This window comes from Chaetodon auriga, chromosome 24 (genome assembly GCF_051107435.1).
Source record: "Chaetodon auriga isolate fChaAug3 chromosome 24, fChaAug3.hap1, whole genome shotgun sequence".
NCBI classification, from domain to species: domain Eukaryota; kingdom Metazoa; phylum Chordata; class Actinopteri; order Chaetodontiformes; family Chaetodontidae; genus Chaetodon; species Chaetodon auriga.
In genome coordinates, this window is record NC_135097.1 from 1,975,197 (window position 1) to 1,994,401 (window position 19,205).

The 19,205-nt window shown below is 48.7% G+C and overlaps 2 protein-coding genes across 4 annotated transcripts; one reads left to right on the forward strand and one right to left on the reverse strand.

Moving 5' to 3' along the window:
* Positions 1 to 161: 161 nt before the first annotated feature.
* Positions 162 to 14,631, reverse strand: LOC143317036 (type II inositol 3,4-bisphosphate 4-phosphatase-like). Of its 3 annotated transcripts, none has more exons than XM_076724954.1 (26): positions 14,561 to 14,631; positions 13,897 to 14,116; positions 13,533 to 13,591; positions 13,379 to 13,460; positions 12,882 to 13,112; positions 12,573 to 12,620; positions 12,168 to 12,265; positions 11,916 to 12,035; positions 9,547 to 9,623; positions 8,073 to 8,166; positions 7,798 to 7,867; positions 7,491 to 7,638; positions 6,945 to 7,075; positions 6,478 to 6,585; positions 6,249 to 6,357; positions 5,280 to 5,445; positions 4,987 to 5,196; positions 4,774 to 4,900; positions 4,446 to 4,648; positions 4,098 to 4,221; positions 3,865 to 3,991; positions 3,644 to 3,784; positions 3,436 to 3,533; positions 3,262 to 3,359; positions 2,588 to 2,742; positions 162 to 1,369 (listed from the first exon to the last, which is right to left on the reverse strand). In XM_076724954.1, the coding sequence occupies exons 2-26, from the start codon at positions 14,015 to 14,017 to the stop codon at positions 1,249 to 1,251; spliced, it is 3,066 nt and encodes a 1,021-aa protein (XP_076581069.1). In that variant the 5' UTR covers positions 14,018 to 14,116; positions 14,561 to 14,631; the 3' UTR covers positions 162 to 1,248. The 3 variants fall into 3 exon arrangements, with proteins under 3 accessions (XP_076581069.1, XP_076581068.1, XP_076581070.1); XM_076724953.1 differs by having other exon boundaries at positions 162 to 2,173; XM_076724955.1 differs by lacking the exons at positions 11,916 to 12,035; positions 12,168 to 12,265; positions 12,573 to 12,620; ... (3 more) ...; positions 13,897 to 14,116; positions 14,561 to 14,631 and adding an exon at positions 10,518 to 11,481 and having other exon boundaries at positions 162 to 2,173.
* Positions 9,303 to 18,425, forward strand: LOC143317065 (uncharacterized). Its single transcript, XM_076725005.1, has 8 exons — positions 9,303 to 9,361; positions 14,934 to 14,980; positions 16,027 to 16,059; positions 16,164 to 16,306; positions 16,560 to 16,680; positions 16,854 to 17,105; positions 17,395 to 17,526; positions 18,117 to 18,425. Exons 2-8 carry the CDS (start codon positions 14,950 to 14,952, stop codon positions 18,176 to 18,178), a joined length of 774 nt encoding a protein of 257 aa, XP_076581120.1. The 5' UTR covers positions 9,303 to 9,361; positions 14,934 to 14,949; the 3' UTR covers positions 18,179 to 18,425.
* Positions 18,426 to 19,205: the final 780 nt, after the last annotated feature.

Here is a 19,205-nt window from a genome sequence, read left to right on the forward strand (position 1 = left end):
CGTTATGAATTGGTCTGACTCTGTTTGACTTGACGCGGCTCTGTGTGCAGAAATCCCGAACAGCGCCACCTGGCAGCCCGGCAGAGAAACTGCCGCTGTACCCCCAAAACAATACAATTTATGGAACTAATTTTACGGGATTCAAGCTTTGATTTCCTTTTTTTTATTTTGTGTTTTATTTTTAATTTTGAAATACAAACGTAAAAATAGAAAAGCATGACATCAATACCGTTGCAGGGTAATAGAAGCACATACTCTTACAAGTAAAAGTCCTGCATTCAAACTCTTAAAATACAAAGATATCAGCATCAAAAGTAAAACTACTAATTTCACAATCACATTGTAATACTGGATAATAATTACTGATGCATTTATGTGTTCATCACTTTACTGCTGCAGCTGGTAAAGCTGATTTTTGTTACTTTACACACTGCTAGGTAACTTTATCTATAATAATACATCATTTATGAATCGGTTTATATTTTCTATAAATAATCTAAATCTGCAAAGTATTCAATAATTGTAGTGCAGTAAAAAGTATATTTGTCTCTGAGAGAAGTAGAGAGTAGCATAACATGGAAATACTGAAATAAAGTACCTCTAAATTGTAGTAAATGTACTCAGTTACAAAACTGTTTAACTGTTCAAGTCATTTTTAAAAACTTTGACAGCACTTCTGAAATAAAACTCATCTCCGTTCAGTTACAGAGAACCTTTGGGGCCCTGGACCCTAAGGAGGCACAAAGACCCCCTGGTTATCTGCTGTGATGAAATTTGATCTTTTTCCCTCTTCGGACTGGACTGGCCCCTCATGAGGCTCCTGCATTTCACCTAAACCTGAGGTCCAACTGAAGGACGACGTGTCGAAATGCAGTAAACTGATGTTCCAGTTACATGATGAATATTTTTAAAACGTGTATTTAATCACAAACTAACTGACAAGCAACAAACGATAAATGCTTGTTGGTTTGTGGTACAAACTGTGGGACCTGAAGGGGGCCCCCTACAGGTGTAATCCGGCCCTGCAGCGCTCAGCACCATCAGCCATTTGTTTGAATACATTTGATATTTGACAGAAATAAATCAAATGTTCATTTATTGCAGAACTGTTTGTGAATCAAACACCTGCAGCCACAGCGAACAGCACAGAGGATGATGAAGAACACTTACACACATATAAAACACAGCAGACACTTCACACACACTGAAACCATCAGAGTAAAAACTGAAACTAAACTTCAGCGTTCGTCATCCGAAGCTGCCGTCTGGAGGTCGGTACAGTTTGGGGAAAGTGAGGAGCTGAACGCTGCTGAAGGCGAACTTCCTGCTGCCCACGTTCTTCTGCACGTTCTCCATCCTGCAACCATCCCTGCATACACACACACACACATTACACAAACACACGCACACACAGAGCTTCATCAGTAATTATCACAAAACAAAAACGCACACACGCCTGCATGATAAGTTCTAGCGTGAAAATCGTGAATAAATCAAAGTTTCTCAGCACAGAGAAGAAAAGAAAGAGCTTTTGTCCTCATGCATGAACGACTCTGATCGATGACTCCGATCAGTAAACCTGGCTGTGATTGGTGCAGCTCTCTGCAGCAGACGGCATCCAATCGTCTGATGTCTTGTATAAGAAATCAGACAGACGCTTTTTATGGTCGTGTTCGATCGTTTCCTCTTTCTCTGACGACCCTGCTGGCAGCGGCGTCGTTCATGTTTCCTCACACGACTCCTGACGCTGCTGAACCTGTTCTGACTCGAAGCTCCGCAGAGTGAAATTCTTTTGACTCTTTGGAAACATGAAACCAGCCCACCAGCAGCAGAGCAGACGCCGTCCAGTTTCTGAACAAGAAGAAGAAAACGCTCCTGTTCAGGGCTAAAAACTGACGTCATCCACGCAGTCCAGCGTTCCCAGTCTGCGCTGCTCTACTGGTATCTGGCCAGCAGTATAACCAGGCTGAGGATGAGCCACAGGACCAGCAGGTGAGAGGTCACCAGAAGGAAGGCCACGGGGTACAGGTGACGCCTGGGAGCTTTGGGGGCCAAACACAGCGGCAGCCAGGAGCTCCGGAGGCCCGAAGGACGCTGCTCAGGGTCTAACCCACAGACAGTGAACCCTGCCTGGGCCTGACAGCCCAGCATCTGCCCCCAGGACAGGTGAGACCTGGAGGAGCAGCAGGAGGAGTGCGCGTGTGTGTGTGTGATGAAGGGAGGTGAAAACAGGAAGAGGACGAAAAAAAGAAAAACAGATGAAAGAAGACAAAGAGAAAACAAGGATGAAGATGGGAGAATGACACAAAGTAAAAGAAGAAAAACAAAAAGAAAGATTAAACCAAAAATGTCCTGCAACATAAAAATAAGAGGAGACAAAAACAGGAGCAAAGGAGGAAGGAGAGGAGGGAGGAGAGATGAGGGAGGAGAGGAGGGAGGAGAGACGAGGGAGGAGAGACGAAGGAGGAGAGACGAGGGAGGAGAGGAAGGAGGAGAGACGAGGGGACAGAGGAGGGAAGAGAGACGAGGGAGGAGAGACGAGGGAGGAGAGACCAAGGAAGAGAGAGAAGGGAGGAGGAGGACCAACCTCCTCATGGAGTCGAGCGCGGCGCTGAAGTGCTGCCGGCCGAGTGTGTGTCGCTCCCTCAGTAACACACACTGCTCCAGAGTCACCGACATGGCCGTGCGGTCCTTCGCGCTCTTACAGCTGGTCAGACGCACGCCGTTCACCTGACGACACACCTGCACATGCGAACATATACACACACATACACACACACACACACAGAGGTGTGAAGTCCAATCAGACATCAGAGCCTCTGAAGGCGACATTTCTTCACATTTCTTTCACGACGTGTCGACAGCTGATGATTCCGTTCACACGCTCATGATCTTTGACAATCTGATCAGTTTCTATTGGCTGCATACATCAATATATAATATATATTTGCTTTCCACCTCTTGGTTCCACCGGGCGCGTTTGTCTCCGCTCTGATCTGTGGACGATCCGTCAACCTGCACAGACCAAGTCGATCTGGACAGGAAGTCAGACGCAGGAACGGTGCAGAGAATGCGGTAAATTTTCAAAATAAAACATCCTGAGCCGCCTCCCGATCGTACACTGAAGCCTCTCACAAACGGTGAAGGTGTAGCTTTGGAAACGCGCCCGGTGGAACCTCGACCCTCTCACAGAGCTGCTCGTGTGACCTGTTAAAAAGTCATTTTCCAGATTTCATGCCGCAGGCAGTCGACTCGTCTTACCATAGCAGCGACCCACAGAACCTCCACGTTCTTCCTCTTCCTGGTTTCTATGCTGCGATCCAGAGAGGACAGCAGCTCGGACAGCGGCGGGCTGCCGGCTGAGGGAGACACACCGCTTCAGTTTCCAGACGATAAGCTAACACACCAGTTAAAAAGCTTCAGAGTGAGGCTCACCGGCGCCGGGCAGCCTGTCGGTCAGCGCGCCGCAGAACGCCTTCAGGCGCTCGCAGCTCTGCTGGTTCACTCTGTCCTGCAGCGAGCTGTCGCCAAACCTGAAGCAAACATCGCCTTCTGTCAGCGGCCTGATACACACATCAGCTTCTATCAATACTTTGATTGATCAGCTAAATGTGGGTGTGCGTGTGTGCGTGTGTGTGTGTACCTCTCAGCCAGACTCTGCTGCTGGTTGATCCCGATGTTGAAGAGAACGGGATGAATTCGTATCAAACACCCCTCTCTCAGCTCCCGGGGCAAAGACCTGAAGGTCTCAGGGGGCAACGGGACCTCGACAACCCAACGTCCCCTGAAAGGAGACAAACACACACTGAGCAGAGGGCGTGCTGTGTGTGTGCGTGTGTGCGTGTGGGCGTGTGTGTTTCCCACCATGCTCCACTGAGCGTCGGCAGCAGGTCGTCCGGCTGTTCCGTTTTAGCCTCGATGACAGTGAACGCAACACCGCTCAGGTCTGCAACACCCACCTCCATGTCCTCCAGCATGCCCAGCTCGTCACCTGACACACACACACACACACACACACACACAGTGTACCTCTACATGCAGTATATATAGCAGGTTAGCGTGTGTGTGTGTGTGTGTGTGTGTGTGTGTGTGTGTACCGTAGGTGCTGAGCAGGCTTTCAAACTGAGCCAGGACTCCGACAGAGTGCAGCTGCTGCAGGAAGTCCGGATCCTCCAGACCTCCAAACAGCTTCAGCATGAAACCACACACGACGGCCGAGAGCTGAGACACAAAATCACACACAGCTACATGAACGCACACGGCTACAAGAACACACACGGCTACATGAACGCACACGGCTACATGAACGCACACGGCCACGTGAACACACACGGCCACGTGAACGCACACGGCAGGTTTGACGCTTCAGACGCTGAGGAGTAACAGATTACTAATCAACGGACGCGTCAACACACGATTCATGATCAAAGACGGTATTTTCTCACCGCCTGGCTGAAGACGGCATGGCGTCTCTGGACGATGTGCGCGGGTCCCTGGGACACCGTCGAGGACACCGCCCCCTGCAGGACCACGAAGGTCATGGCGGCTCGGGCCTTCGCCACCGCCTCACGCACACAATCCCTGAGAGTGACCACCAGGGGGAGCAGCTGCTCCTGCCAGGAGGACGCAGAGGAGAGGGAGGAGGACGCTGGTGGAGACAGACGGGTTGGTAACGTACTCGGCTGTGTTTCAGTGACTTTGTCTTCACAGCAGCTCGTACATTCATACTTCAGATTTCAGAAATACGGATGAAGAACATGAAGAATGTCCCACCGGTGCTCTGAGCTTCCTGCTGCTCTGATGATGTCATTTCCTGTGGGCGTTCCTCCCGCCCCTGCAGCCGGTCACCCATGGCGATGATGCAGTTGAGGCTCATGGCCACGTTCGCCCACGTCCTGTCCTACACACACACACACACACACACATATATAAAAACAAGCACAGCGCCGTCACACACATTCAGATCTCACAAACGCTCTGACTTGCCCACTCCTCATCGTCGTACTCCGCGTCCTGCCGGCTGACTTCCTGTTGCCGTGGCGAGGTCCGTCCCTCCTGATTGGCCGGCGTGATGTCACAGACTAACCCGTTGCTGTGGACGTGGCTGCCGCCGCAGCTGGCAGAGCACTCACCGTGGATCGCCAGCAGGGCGCTTCTCACCAGCTCGTCTTTGAGCGCGTGAACAAACTGTTCTGTCTGAGAGGGAGGGACGGTGAGGACACAACAAGACTGCGTCCGACTTCTGTCTCTGCAGAATGTGTCGTCTGTGTTCTCCTCACCTGTCGAGTCAGGCCATCCAGGACCCGCTGCAGCCGGGCGCCGTTCTGCTCCACAGAGACGGACAGCAGCTCCTCGGCCAGCCCGAAGACCAGAGGCTGCAGCTGGGCCACGCTGGCCAGCAGCTCCCTCCCTCTGGAGCTCTCGTCCTCCGAGTACGAGATGGAGCTGCAGAGCGAGAGGCGGGGAGAGGTTAACCTGCGAGGGGGTCCAGGTCACGTTTAAAGGACCGTAACCAGCGGTGGTCTATGTTTCAGCCTGCTTAATGTTTCCTTCAGTTCACACAGCCACCAGTTTCCCTTCCTTCAATCCAGCAAAGCAACACCCTGACAGGGCCACAGGTGAGCCGTCTGGTGGCATGCTACATCAAATTTCAACATTTTCCCTCCCCTGACAAATTCAGTGTTTAAAATCAAACTTATTTATGGCGACAGATATCAAAAAGAGTGATGTATCCACAGATAGCAACAGGTGAGAGACACCTCCAGCTCCACACGCAGCCACACTGAAGCTCCTCATTCAGTGGATCTTCATACAATACAGCAGCAAACGGAAAGCAACAGCTGCCTGAACAGCTGGAGGGCAAACTCTAAAGCTGGACAGCACGCGAATGAAGCTAAACCTTCAGGAAACGCTGGGACGGCGCTTCAAATGTGACTGCAGGCCCAGGTGAGTTCACCTGTTCAGTCAAAGCCAGAGCATCTGCACTCGTTAATCCTCTGCAAACATACAAACGGCTGCCTGAAAGGACAGTTTGAGGACATCATGGTTTCCTTTTCCGTGCTTCACTCCAAATAATAACTCAACAAACGGACATGCATGTGTGCTAATCTACACAGCAGCGTCACTAATCCTGACAGAGCAGAGATTAGAGATTAATCCACAGCAGCAGTATGAGGAGCTGGATGCTGTCTGACACACACGCACACACACACACACACACACACACACACACACACACACACACACACCTGTCTCTCTGCGCGGCGTGTTTGCTCAGCAGCCTCCTCAGCCCTCCGTGTTTGAAGGACTGGTGGTGATCAGCCGGAGCGCCGAACGTCATCACCTCGTACCACACGCCTGCAGGGAGAGACTCTGACAATGAGCGCCGCCGCGAAGGCTGCGGCGTCTGAATCTCACTGAGGAGAAGTGACAACAAGCGTGAGAGAGAGGATGAGGAGGAGATGAAGGAAAACCTACCGGCGCTGTCTGGACCAGTGACCTCCATCCTCTGCGAGTGCAGGTTGGTCGGAACAAACTGAAGGTGTTTGTCTGATTTACTGGTGCTCGACTTGAAACAGGACGAGGCTGTGAAGGACAGAGAAATCACAAAAGAACAAGCAGACAGTGAACACATCGCCTGTCAGTCTCGACACTTTGGGCTGGACTTCCTGGAGTCTCTGCTGCTTAAACACACGAGACACAGGATGTCCATCAGCGAGCCTGAGAGCTGCTGGTTGGTGGGTGCTGTTAGCTTTGGACAGAGCTAGGCTAGCTGTTTCCCTCTGCTTCCAGTCTTTATGCTAAGCTAAGCTCCAGCGTCACGTTCACTGGCTGCTGTCGACCTTCTCGTCAACTCTCAGAGAGCGAACGCTGACATTAAAGCACGTCTCACTTTGGCTCATTTTCTCTGCACGGTGAGCTTTTGCACATTCTGGCCTCTTCACCTGAGAGTTTGTCGAGCTCAGTCAGCGTTTCCTGATAGCAGCCAATCAGGTGGTTGCAGTGGCTGATGACATCGTGGCGGAGTCCGTCCCGGTGGGGAGAAAGGTCACCGAGCTGCTTCACTTCCTGGACTCTGAGAAAGATAACAGAGGCTTGTTTGAGCTGAACTTTGGAAGGTGAGTCACAGACACGTTCCCGTGCTGTCCAATCAGATTCTGAAGCAAACCGACGAACTTTCACTCAGAGTTCAACACAAACCGATTCCCATTCCACGGCAAATAAACTCAAAACATTCAATTCCACATAGAAACAAGGAGAGAACAAAAACAGGAAATGAAGAAAGCAGCTTCACGAGCTCTCGATGCTAACGCTAACGACGCTGCTCATCTTCTTCTGCTCCGTTTATTCCAAACTGGAAGCATAAAGCTCCTCTCTCTGTGGCGACCGGCTTTAGCTTACAGGAAGTGAACATGGCCTCCATACAGGTGAGGAACACACACACACACACACACACACACACACACACACACGCACGCGCGCACACACACCTGCTCGTGTGCTCGTGTATGAGTGCATTCAGCAGCTGCTTTGGCAGGGAGAAGGAGAGCGGCGTCTCTGCCATCTGTTCCCGCACCAGCAGCCATCTTTGATCCTCCGTCTGAAACCTGTACACCTTACACACCTGAGCACACAGCACTGCGCACACACGCACACGCACACACGCACACACGCACACACACACACACACACACACAGGAAGGTAAGTTATTTAAAGGTATATAAACATGTATTCATCACTCCTCTGTGTGTGTGTGTGTGTGTGTGTGTGTGTGTGTGTGTGTGTGTGTGTCTCACCAGCTCTCATCACTGGACTGTTCTCTTTGTCATGGACAGAAGTGTGAAGACTGTCGCACAGCGCAGGACACTGGAGGACAGACGGAGACAGAAACATGGCTTGAAGTCAGACGGAGGGAAACACAACGTAACCTGCTCAAACATGTCAGCTGACCCCGAAACTGCCGGAGAGGAAACCACAGAGCGAAGCATCAAACTCCTCAGAGCCACACAAACAGAGGGAGGAGGGCCGAGGCTGAAGGGAACTGAGGAGGTGCGGGTTTCTGCTCCTCTACCTTGTGTTCAGGAGGAGTTTTGTCCTCGCTCTCCCCCTCCACCTGCAGGCGGGACACCTTCACCTCCCCGACCTCGCTCACGCCGTCCATCGCCCTGATTGGATGAGTGGAAACACAAACACCGGTGAGCGCTGAGGACAACCTTCGGCGGGACGTTAAGTTCTGTTCATTCATCAGAAAACGAGCGTACATGGACACCAAGACGAGGGAGACGATAAACACAGCGAGCAACACGTCGCTGCTCAGACATCAGGACTTCTTAGAAATACACCCTCTGACAGAAGATACGCTAAAACATGAGCATTACTAAGCAAACTAGCCTAGCTAACAAGAAATAAACCAAACTCGTGAGCTAACAGAGCTACGTGGCTGAACGAGTGAAGAGATACGCAACCAGAGGGAATTATGCAACTTTCTAGAGAAACTACAGGGAACAATGACACACAGGACAAAGCTAAGCAGCATTTGCAGTTACGAATGCACCGCTAACTTGAAAAGAGAACAACTAGCTTGCTATAGTTTCAAAAGACACAAATAACTAATAAGAAATGCTGCTAGAAACAAGATCATTGTCAAATAGAAACAAAGATCTAGAAAGAAATGCTAACTGGAAAAAAGGATAACAAGCATAATTAAGGAGAAACACGATCGCTAGCAAGACAAAGTTAGCAAGAAGCCAAAGAAAATGCGACTCCAAAGAAGGTTCGAATTCAACTGGAGAGACAAGAAGACAAAAACTCAGATAACAAGGAAGACAACATCACAGGAGGCAGGACAGTGGACAGACAGTGGTCAAAGCACGAGGAATGAAGATACAGAAATCAACAAGGCAAGATGTCATTAGAGACGATCAGCAGAGTGACTCAGACGAAGCTAACAAGCCTCCGCCGAGCAGCAGCGTGACGCTCTGCAGCTGTGCTCACCTGTGCCAGGTATGTTAGTCATCAGACACACCCTGACGCAACATGCCACCATAAACACACCTGACGCTCTCTCCCCCGCTCTCTGTCTATGTCTCTCGCCCTCTGTCCCTCTTCATTCTTGCGGTCTTGTCGCTCTCGCTCGCTCTATCTCTGAAGATGTTGTGATATGAAAACAGGAAGAAGTCGTCTCTTTTCTGCTCTCTGCGGAGGTGGAGCCACACACACTCACTTCTCACTTCCTCATCTGGCTACAGGTATCCAAGCAACAGCCAATCAGAGGACAGCTAGACCTCTGTGAAGGCTCGCCGCGGTGAATTTCATTCATGTCACCTGAGAGGTTTCTTGAGGAAGAAGAGGTGTTTGAAGGTGAGCAGAGTAGAGCTTACAGAGGCCTTAGAGGCAGTTTTAATGAGGGTTTGAGAGGAGTTACAGCGTGTTTGTTCTGGGAAGGAAGACGACAGGGACGCTGACACAACCTGAAAACAAACACGAAGGACTCGATGCCAAACTTTAAAGAAACACCTGGCAGGTGATGGAGGAAGTGTGTTTACCTGAGGCTCAGGGAGATGTGAGGCTCTTTGGACTTGAGCAGATCTCGGACGGAGAAGGAGGTGAAACCCAGAAAAGTCTGAGAAAACAAAAGAGTTTAGCTCACAAAAGGGTGAATTTCAATGTTTGAATCGTCAGATTTGGGATTTTTTCATCCTCTGCCGATCACGACCAGCCGAACAAACTCCCTAAAAAACACTTCCTGCTCCAGGTCACACGGTTTGAGCTTCCTCCCAGTGTCCCATAATATTCACTCACAGGCCCATTCTGTGTGACACACACACACACACACACACACACACACACACACACACACACAGTTCTGTCTGTCAGTCTGACGCTTCCTGACTCTGCTCTGTTCTTTCTGTCAGACGACGCTGACGCTGAAGCATCAGGTGAACATTTAGAGGTTGAAAATGACCACTGATCTGAGTTCAGTGAAGACGAGACATTGACAGGCTGTAAATCGAACATTTCAGGCCCAGAAAGATGCTGGTTGCAGCTTCTCATGTGAATATTTCCTCAGTCTTCTGTGACAGGAAACATCTTTGGGTTCTGGACTGCTGGTCGAGCCTCTGAGGACAACTCCAGCTCCAGGAAACGTTCATATATTTCTTTATTGATGGAGGAAATAACCGATCAATAAGCTGGTCGTGTGCGTGTGAGAGTCAATCATCTTTGAATCCTAAAAACACAAAACTAGCAGCAGACAAACAAACAGGACGCTGAGACGTTGACACCACAAACACACAAAGTGTTGCCACATTTCCTGGTTTGCAGCAGTGGGTTTAGGCAACCACACACACACACACACACACACACACACACACCCACACAGTGAGCTAATCTGTCTCGTTGAGTTCTTAGGCAAAACAAGAGGCTTTAAAGATTACACGCTAATCCCCATCAAACAAACACACACGCGCGTATACACACTCTGACAAACAGCGTAGGTGTGTGTGCGCTTCCCCACCTGTCCAGCAGAGGAGCTGTTGTCTCCTGGTGGACAGAAACATCTGGTGCACGCCATCATCGCTCGGAGTGAACAAGCTAAAAACCCTCCTTCCTGTTGACTTCCTGCTCTGTTGTGTTTCCTGTTCTCACATTGATAACCAGCCGAAGTTTCTTCAGCTCAAACACAAAAACTCAAAGCCGACAGAGCGAATCTTCACGACCACTCTTTCTCCTCTTCATCAGCACGTTTGGAACAACAGCAAGTAACTTAATAAACAACTGAAGTGACTCACAAACAAGAAAAAGATAAAAACTACAAAAACAGAGACAAAAGAGACACAAAGCTAATGAGCTAGCGCGCTATCAAAGACCTCTGTTAGCTTCTGAAGCGTTAAAGCGCTTTAAATAAGATGCCTAAATTTCCGACAGAATCACCCCGTAATGTCTGTCCAGCGTGTGGTCAGGTGACCTCCTCTTACGTTGGCCTTTCAACCCTCCAGGTGTCGACAATCAGATCCAGCTAACGGACAAATGTTAAAACGTCTCCTTCAAAGACGACCAGCGTGAGAGGACGTTTCAAAGCTGCTGCAGGTGAACAGCAGGAAATGTCAGGTGTTCATCTGTGAAACAAAAGCAGCCGAAGTTCTCAAATCTGAACACGAGCTGCTGAACTTTCCCACCTGCATCTGAATGCACCACTGAAGTGAAGGATTACTGTACGAATTAATGAGAGTGAAAGAAACGACTGTCTGCCAGCAGCTGAAAGACCATTTCCCTCGTTCTCTTCCTGCCACATGATGGATTTACACACAGTTAAAACGCAGCAGGAATAAAAGAGATGAAGAAGAACAAGAGCGTCCGACAACTGAAGAAGAATCCGGATAAAATAATCCTCAAACGTCCAAAAGTCCTGCTTCAGTCGTCTCCTCTCTGACTGACACACACTGGCCGAGCATCTCTCTGCTCCCTCCATCACCTCCTCCTCCTCCTCCTCCTCCTCCTCCTCCTCCTCTTTCGTCATGGCCGGTGGGATTAAAACCCCATTGGCATCATGGGAAATATGCAGATTAGTGAAGCGCCTGGCGGGTCAGTCGGGGTTGAATTTTTGGCAGAAATGAAAAAACTGAAATATCTGTTTATCTAAAATCTGACTTTCTCTCTGCAGCTGTCCTCGATTTACCCTCTCTCTCTTTGTCTTTGTGTGTGTGTGTGTGTGTGTGCCTGTGTGTGCCTGTGCAGACATTAACTGAATTGAGAGTGTGTGTGTTGAAAAGCTACCACCACTGGAACTACACATGTACACATCGTTTGCACTAATCCTCTTATAAATAGTTCACTATTTTTCAGACACATCTACACACTCTCTCTCTCTCACACACACACACACACAGACACACACACACACTCTCTCACTCACTGCGGTGTGTGTCGTCGGCTCCTCTTCGTGGTACACGGTGACTTTGATCCTGCTGTGATGGTAGAGAGGGTAGTCGCCGCGGAAACACACTGACGTTATAAACACATTGTCATCCGGTCCCTGAGAGACACACACACACACACACACACACACACACACACACACACACACACACTTTGAAATACAGCCTGCTGTTACAAAGTCCTCCTGTCACTGTGTATACTGCGTGTGTGTGTGTGTGTGTGTTTATACCTGCACTACCTCAGCGCAGCAGGACTTCCTGACTGTGTGTGTGTGTGTGTCGATCACACACACTTGAACCTGGACTCTGGCTGCTGTGGCAATCACACCTAGAGAGAGAGAGAATGTTGGCATTGTAAAGTGTGTGTGTGTGTGTGTGTGTGTGTGTGTGTGTGAGCTCTAGTGAAAGAAATAGTCAGTACTAAAAGTAAAAGCACAAAAGTATCACCAACAAATATTTGATGTACTAAAAGTAAAAGTACTCATTATGGTTCCAGCACTGTGTATGCAAGTACAAAACTGTGATATAAATACACAGAGAAACACAGTATTTAACCAAACTTTACAAACATATTACATAAAAGCAGTACTTCTGCACTGCGTGTGTGTGTGTGTGTGTGTGTGTGTGTGACATACCCACACTCAGGTGCAGTGGAGAGACTTTAGCAGCAGCTTCGACTCCACCTTGTGGCCATAAAACAGTATTACATCAGAGCTCTTCATCAGCGCGTAAAAACCTGTTTTCTGTTCTAAAGTCAATGGCAGTGCTTCCTCTGAGGACTCCACCACCGATCGCAGTGTTTCCACGATCATCATCAGCAGCTGTCACACTTTTATAAAAGTCAACTTTCACCGTCATCTGACGTCAAACCATAAAACATGAAGGTTACAGCACAAAGACAGACATGGAGCCGACAGCCGGTGTGTCGGTGAACTGATCCTCACCTGCACCTCCGGCGTCCTCCTCCTGGCTTTCATCTCCTCTGCTGCGGCGTGAAGCGGCGTGTGCGTGTCGCTGCGTGTGCCGGGTGGCGTGTGTGTCAATGAGCGCGCAGAGGTGTGTGATGCGTCGCCTCAGCATCTCAGTGTTGGCGTCTCTCAGGACGAAGAGCCAGGAAAGACAATCTGCAGAGGTGGTGGACTCCAGGAGGACGAGAGGGACGCCGCTCTCGAAGCCTGAACGCACACACACACACACACACACACACTTTACTTGTGACAATAAGCTGACATCACTGTTTGTGTTAACAGATTTGATGAGAAAAGATGAAGAATGAAAGAGAGCAGAGGAGAACAAATTAAAAGAGCTGAAGAAAACATAAGAGGACGACACAGAACAGAACACAGGAGAACAAAAATGAAGACAGAGACAGACCGGAGAACAGCAGAGAACAGGAAAGAACACAGAGCACAGACTGAAGGAGCACGGCGTCGGTACTCACTGACAGTCAGTCGTCTGTCGTCGCCTGGAAGCTTCATGACCTCACATCTCTCCAGCAGCAGAACCTCCTCCAGCTCTCCTCCCTGCGTTCAAAGCTCAGATGTCTCCTCTGTTCAAGAACAAAGACGTGAATCACTCGGCCCGCGTTCCCTCACCTGTTTCTTCAGGACGAACAGCAGGTTTCCTCTCAGACGGCAGAACCTCTCAGCCAGATCTGAGAGAGAGGAGGCTCGTTAGAGGACACGCCGAGACGAGACACGTGTTCCACACTCAGAAACTGTTCTTCAGACGTTCCAGGAAGTAAAGTCAGAGTGAGTCAGAGGATGAAAATAGATGGAGACGACCGCTGCCGAGGAGCCGCCGAGCAAGGCGGCTGACCAGAGAGCGAGGAATCAGAGAGGGGAGAACACAGAAGAAGAGAGGAGAAGGACAGAACGGAAGAACAGAGAACAGAGTGGAACAAAGAGGGACAGCGGAACATGAACAGAACGAGGCAGAACACAGCAGAACCCGTCTGACCTCTCTCCTGTCGTCCCACTCGCAGCATTCCTTCTTTCTGGAAGTTTCCTGACGTTTCCTGTCTGGACAGAAACAGCAGGTGCCTCTTGTTCACCCTCAGCTTCATCCTCCTCATCTTCATCCTCCTCAGAAGACATCAGCTGTCTGCTCGCCCCATCATCATCCTCCTCCTCCTCCTCCTCACCAGGGTCTGGTCTTCATCACTGCCTGAAATCTGAACCTGAAATAGTAAAAACTAGGTTCATATGACAGCATGACGGGCGCGTGAAAATGTCAAATTAAAAGTTAAAAGAAGTTAAAACAGCTGACCGATGACCTGCAGCTAGCTTACAAGACACACATCAGTTATACTAACATTAATCTAAGCGGACAAAGTTAATAAAACACAGTATATTCAATATGAACCGACCAGCTTCACTTCAAACTGAATAACAGCTGTCGAAGTCGCGTTATATTCTCCTTTTATTCTGAAAAATTAAGTCTTCGTTAGCCAAAAATTCTCCATCCTGTCATGACACTTTGCTAGTGCTCAAACCGTTAACGTTAGTCTGTTGATCAGAGTGAAAAGTTTGGAAAACAAACAGCTTCAAACTTAATAAAACGGCTTCATGTGACATAAAGTTTACAAAGTCCAACATAGAAGAGGTTTATCGGCAGCTCTTACCCGCAGAAAACGCTGGTTTCTGGGATCAAGACCAACTTTTTTTAGTCGGGTTTGATTTGAGTGGAAGCCATAGCGGAAAACCTTTGGACAGCTCAAGTCTCGCGAGAGCTGCGTGCGTTCCCGGCTGCGCAGCTCATGTTAAACCACAAGATGTCGCGAGAGAGACGAAAAGCAAACTACTAAACACCTCTCACACCTCTCTTTCTATCTCACCCCCTCCCCCTTTTTTCCTCTCTCTCTCTCTCTCTCTCTCTCTCTCTCTCTCACCTCCGTCTCACCTTCCTCTCTCTCTCTCTCCCCTCTCCTCTCTCTCTCTCTCACCTCCGCCTCACCTCCCTCTCTCTCTCTCACCCCCCTCTGTCCCATCTCTCAGTCTTCAGCGGCTCAGGATGGAGGTGGCAGCTCTGTCTCTGCTTCTCTGTGAGTCATATGTTAAATTTGTGTTGTTTGGTTTGTTCAGATCAGTGTCTGTGGTGTGTTTTACCTTAATCATTCCTCTTTTTATTACCTATTCTGCACATGTATTCTTGTTTTGGACTGTATGTATGAACCAAAGTCCCAGCTTACAGTCTATGTCAAGTGTAAACTTGTATTCTACATTATTTAGTCAAAAGAATGTGGACATCTGTGTATTTGTGAGTATTTTTGCCAGTGATGGAATGTCATAGAGTGCAGTTCTTCAGCACAGTTCTGAGTATTTGCACCGCAGTTTAATCAGGAGTCAGCTCCTTCATCACTGTTCAACACTGTTTTTTTTTGTTTGTTTGTTTTTTTGTCTTTTTTTTGTACTTTAAGTTCTTTATTGTTCCGGTGACGTGAAATCTGAACGCTACAGTGCTCAGTAATATTTTAGAGGTTTGTGTTCGTTCAATTTGGTGGCAGCAGTTCGGGGACGACCTCTTTCTGTTTCAACATGACAACGTGCACAAAAGCAGCTCGGTAAAGAAACGCTCGTCCTGGTGTGCTGTGGATGAACCCCATCCAGCACCTCTGGGATGAACTGGAACACCTGCTGGGAGCCAGACCTGATCACCAGCATCAGTCTGGACCCCAGCGGAGTCTGAATCCCTGCAGCAGGTTCAACATGTGATGGAAAGACTGAAAGCAGAAGAGTGGAGGCTGTTAGAGCAGAGGAAGAGAAGAGGAAGCAATGTTCAGGTGTCCACAAACTTTTGGCCCCATGGTGTATCGTACAGCCTCTGTCTTTACAGCCTTTATTAGCTTTGTTAGTTATTTTAATATTCATCTCTAGCAGGACTTTGCTCTGATTCCCTCATGTCTTGAGGTTTGTGCTCATTAGCGCCCGTTTTTAAGTCGTCACAATGATTTCATGAAATATTTATGTGACTTCACAGGTTCTTCTCAGATCCTTGTTGGCTTGTCTTTGTGTTCTTTGAAGATGGAGGTCTGATGTTGTTTTTAATGCAAACTTCGACTCTCTTTGTGTGTCCTTCTGTCTGATTTAGTGCTGAATTCTCTGGATTCTGGTTCTGCTCGAGGTACGATTAAAGGCTGTAAATGTTCTATCAAACCAGGCTCATTGCACGTAATTCACTGGAATAAATGGACGTCTCCTCCTCTCTGTCCTCCGTCTCTCCTCCAGTCTCTCTGACCATCACCCCCAGACGATTGCAGTTCTTTAAATATGAGAGTTTCTCTGTGAGCTGTGAGGAGGAGGAGCAGAGGGAGGAAGAGGAGGAGGAGTTGACGGGATGGAGAGTTTTGAAGAGGATGGAGGATGGAGAGGTTCGTCTGGAAAAACACACTCTCCTCAATCCATCTCTTCAGGTTATGGTGGTTACAGTACACGCAGAGGTGGAGAAATACTTCACTTAAAGTACTAATACCACTCTGTTAAATACTGCAGTGCAAGTGAAAGTCCTGCATTTCAAGTGTGAAGTAAAAGTATGTCAGTATCATCAGGATTAACTGCTGAATCGACGATTCCAGTCCAGTGGGACATATTTTACCCACAATTCCTCTGGTCCATCCCCTGCAGGTGCAGCCGTGTCCGCACTCATGCTCTATCTATACCGCCTTCCCTGCCACAGATAGTGGAGTGTACTGGTGTGAAAGTGGTCTGGGAGAAACCAGTGACACCATCAACATCACCGTCACTGGTACGCTGACTTCTAAGTTTGATGATTGATTGTCAGAAAGTCATTTGAACCGTTGTCCAGCTCCTCAGAGGAGGACACCTCCTGCTCCTCTGTGTTTTGGGGTTTTGGACTCTGGTCGGACATTTGAAGACTTTATCTGAGCTCTGGAAAAATGATGTCTGTTCCTGCCTCAGGTGGTTCTGTGGTCCTGGAGAGTCCGGTTCTTCCTGTGATGGAGGGCGACGATGTGACGCTGAGCTGCAGATCCGAAGTCCAAACCTCTGCCTGCGACCTCACGGCTGATTTCTATAAAGATGGCCTCCTCATCGGGACCGGCTCCACGGGAAACATGACCCTCTACAGCGTTTACACGTCCGACGAAGGACTCTACAGCTGTGAAGTCTGTGGATCTGGACAATCACCGCAGAGCTGGCTGGCTGTCAGAGGTGAGGAGGGCTGTGAAGTCAGTTTGATGCTGGAGCGCTTGTCGTCACTGTGGTTCAGACAGACTGCTGTGCAGCTTCTTCTTCATAATAACACTGTTACAGCGTGAAGGTGGTCTCTGGTGAACTTGCAGAGATTCATCCGCTCAGTCTGCAGCTCCCCTTGACTTTAAGGGCTATTTATAATGAGTTCAGCTCATTGTCAGAGAAAAAACTCTGACTGTCTGTAAACCAGCAGCAAACAGCAGACAGACACAGCAGCAGACTCATTCCCTGAAGTCTCTCTCTGCAGAGCCACCTGAAGACCAGGAGGATCCAGGTCCTTGGCCGTCTGTCTTCATACTGGTGAGACACCTGGTGGTGGCGGCCCCTTACCTGATCTCCACCATCTTACTGGGCTTCATATACAGAGACAGAGCCAAAGGTGAGCTGATCTTTACCAGGAGTGTTTCATCTGCTGTTTCTTACCCCCAAAAAATGAAACAGCTGAGCTGCATCTTTTTAATGTCCACTGGGGGGCGGCGTCGCTTTTACCAAACCAGGAAGTTTAGGAAATGAAGAACTCTAGAAATGACATTTTAGCCTCAATGACGTACTGTAGATTTCATTTGGGTTTTTGAAGCAATAGTTAGCATTTGGAAGTCTTGAGCTTTAAAGGTGCTGGCAGGCAGACTTTGTTCCCTTTGGACAGAGTCAGGTTAGCTGTTTCCGGGCTTTATGCTAAGCTAAGCTAACCAGCTGCTAGCTGTAGCTTTACATTCATCTAACTCTCATGAAGAAAGTAAATCAGAATATTTCCCAAAGTGTTGAGCACTTCCTTTAAAGCTGCACATGTGAAAGACAGTCAGACGTCTAGAGCGTTACCGCGTTCTCCAGCAGAACATCAAGTGGAACAACAAGCTGAAGATGAAGAAGTTAAAGACGGACCGGTTAGATCAGTCAAAAGAGAAATCACTGCATCACTGGACGCTTCCTTTAAGGCCATTTTCTGTTGTTTTTTAATACTTTTTACAGCGCAGTGCGTCAGCAAATCAAGACGAAGGTGTGACGACGTCAGAATGGAAATGGGTGTTTAGCAACCAGCAGCCACACATCATATTTAAGAGGGAGGTCATCGTCAGATTCACCTGATGAAGAAGCAAACATCCCTCAGTTGAATTCCATCCCATCATGTTCTGTATTGATACGTTTCACAAACCTAAAATCAAATCTCATGCACGCATTCTGTAAGTCATCTGATTCAGTTTGTTCTGTTTTCAGGTTGTTGATGGTTTCGTGTTTTGCTGACGTGCAGAATAAACCGTTGGTTGTCTTCCTTTCTTTAAATATAAAGTGACTCTGGGGCTTTCGGTCCGTCGCTGGCCGAGCTGAAGCGTTCTCTGTTTCCATCGCAGTCGGCCTGACAGGAAGCACACGTTTGAGGTGTGATGTTGGCGGCGATGAGTCGCCCGCTCTGACAGCATGGGCCAGTTTTGGTGGTCGAGTCGCTCTTTGTTGCTGTTGTGCTTCAGTGCAAACATTTAAGTTTCCCATTTTTACCCATTGATTACAGCTGACGACTGCTCACGTGGTCAAACTGCTAAAGCTGCAACTACATCACTGCCCTCACACTGCAGCTACACTTGACCAAAGAATGACACGAAAAATGAAAACGCTCAAGTTGGCCACTTATTTATGACTTTTAGCTAGCGATTTATTTCACCCATTTATCCATCAGTGTAGGCGTTTCGTTGCTCGCTGGCTAACGAGTTGAACCACATTCTTAGCTGCAGGTCGTACCCGGCTGTCACAGCTGAATATACGTGGACTTTCTCTACAAACGAGTTGAGTTACTGCACAGTCTACAGCACATCTAACAGGATGCAACGTGACACAAATGATACCTGGATGTGTGTTCAGGCCAGGTCACAGAGAGGTGCAGCAGATCCCAGCATGCACTGGGAGCGAACCCAGTACAGCAGTTCACACACACACACACACACACACACACACACACACACACACACACACACACACACACACACACACACACACCAGCTGCGATGAGGAAGCCATGCCAACCTCTGAGCCGCTCTGCTGCCCACCGACACCAAACAACAGGAC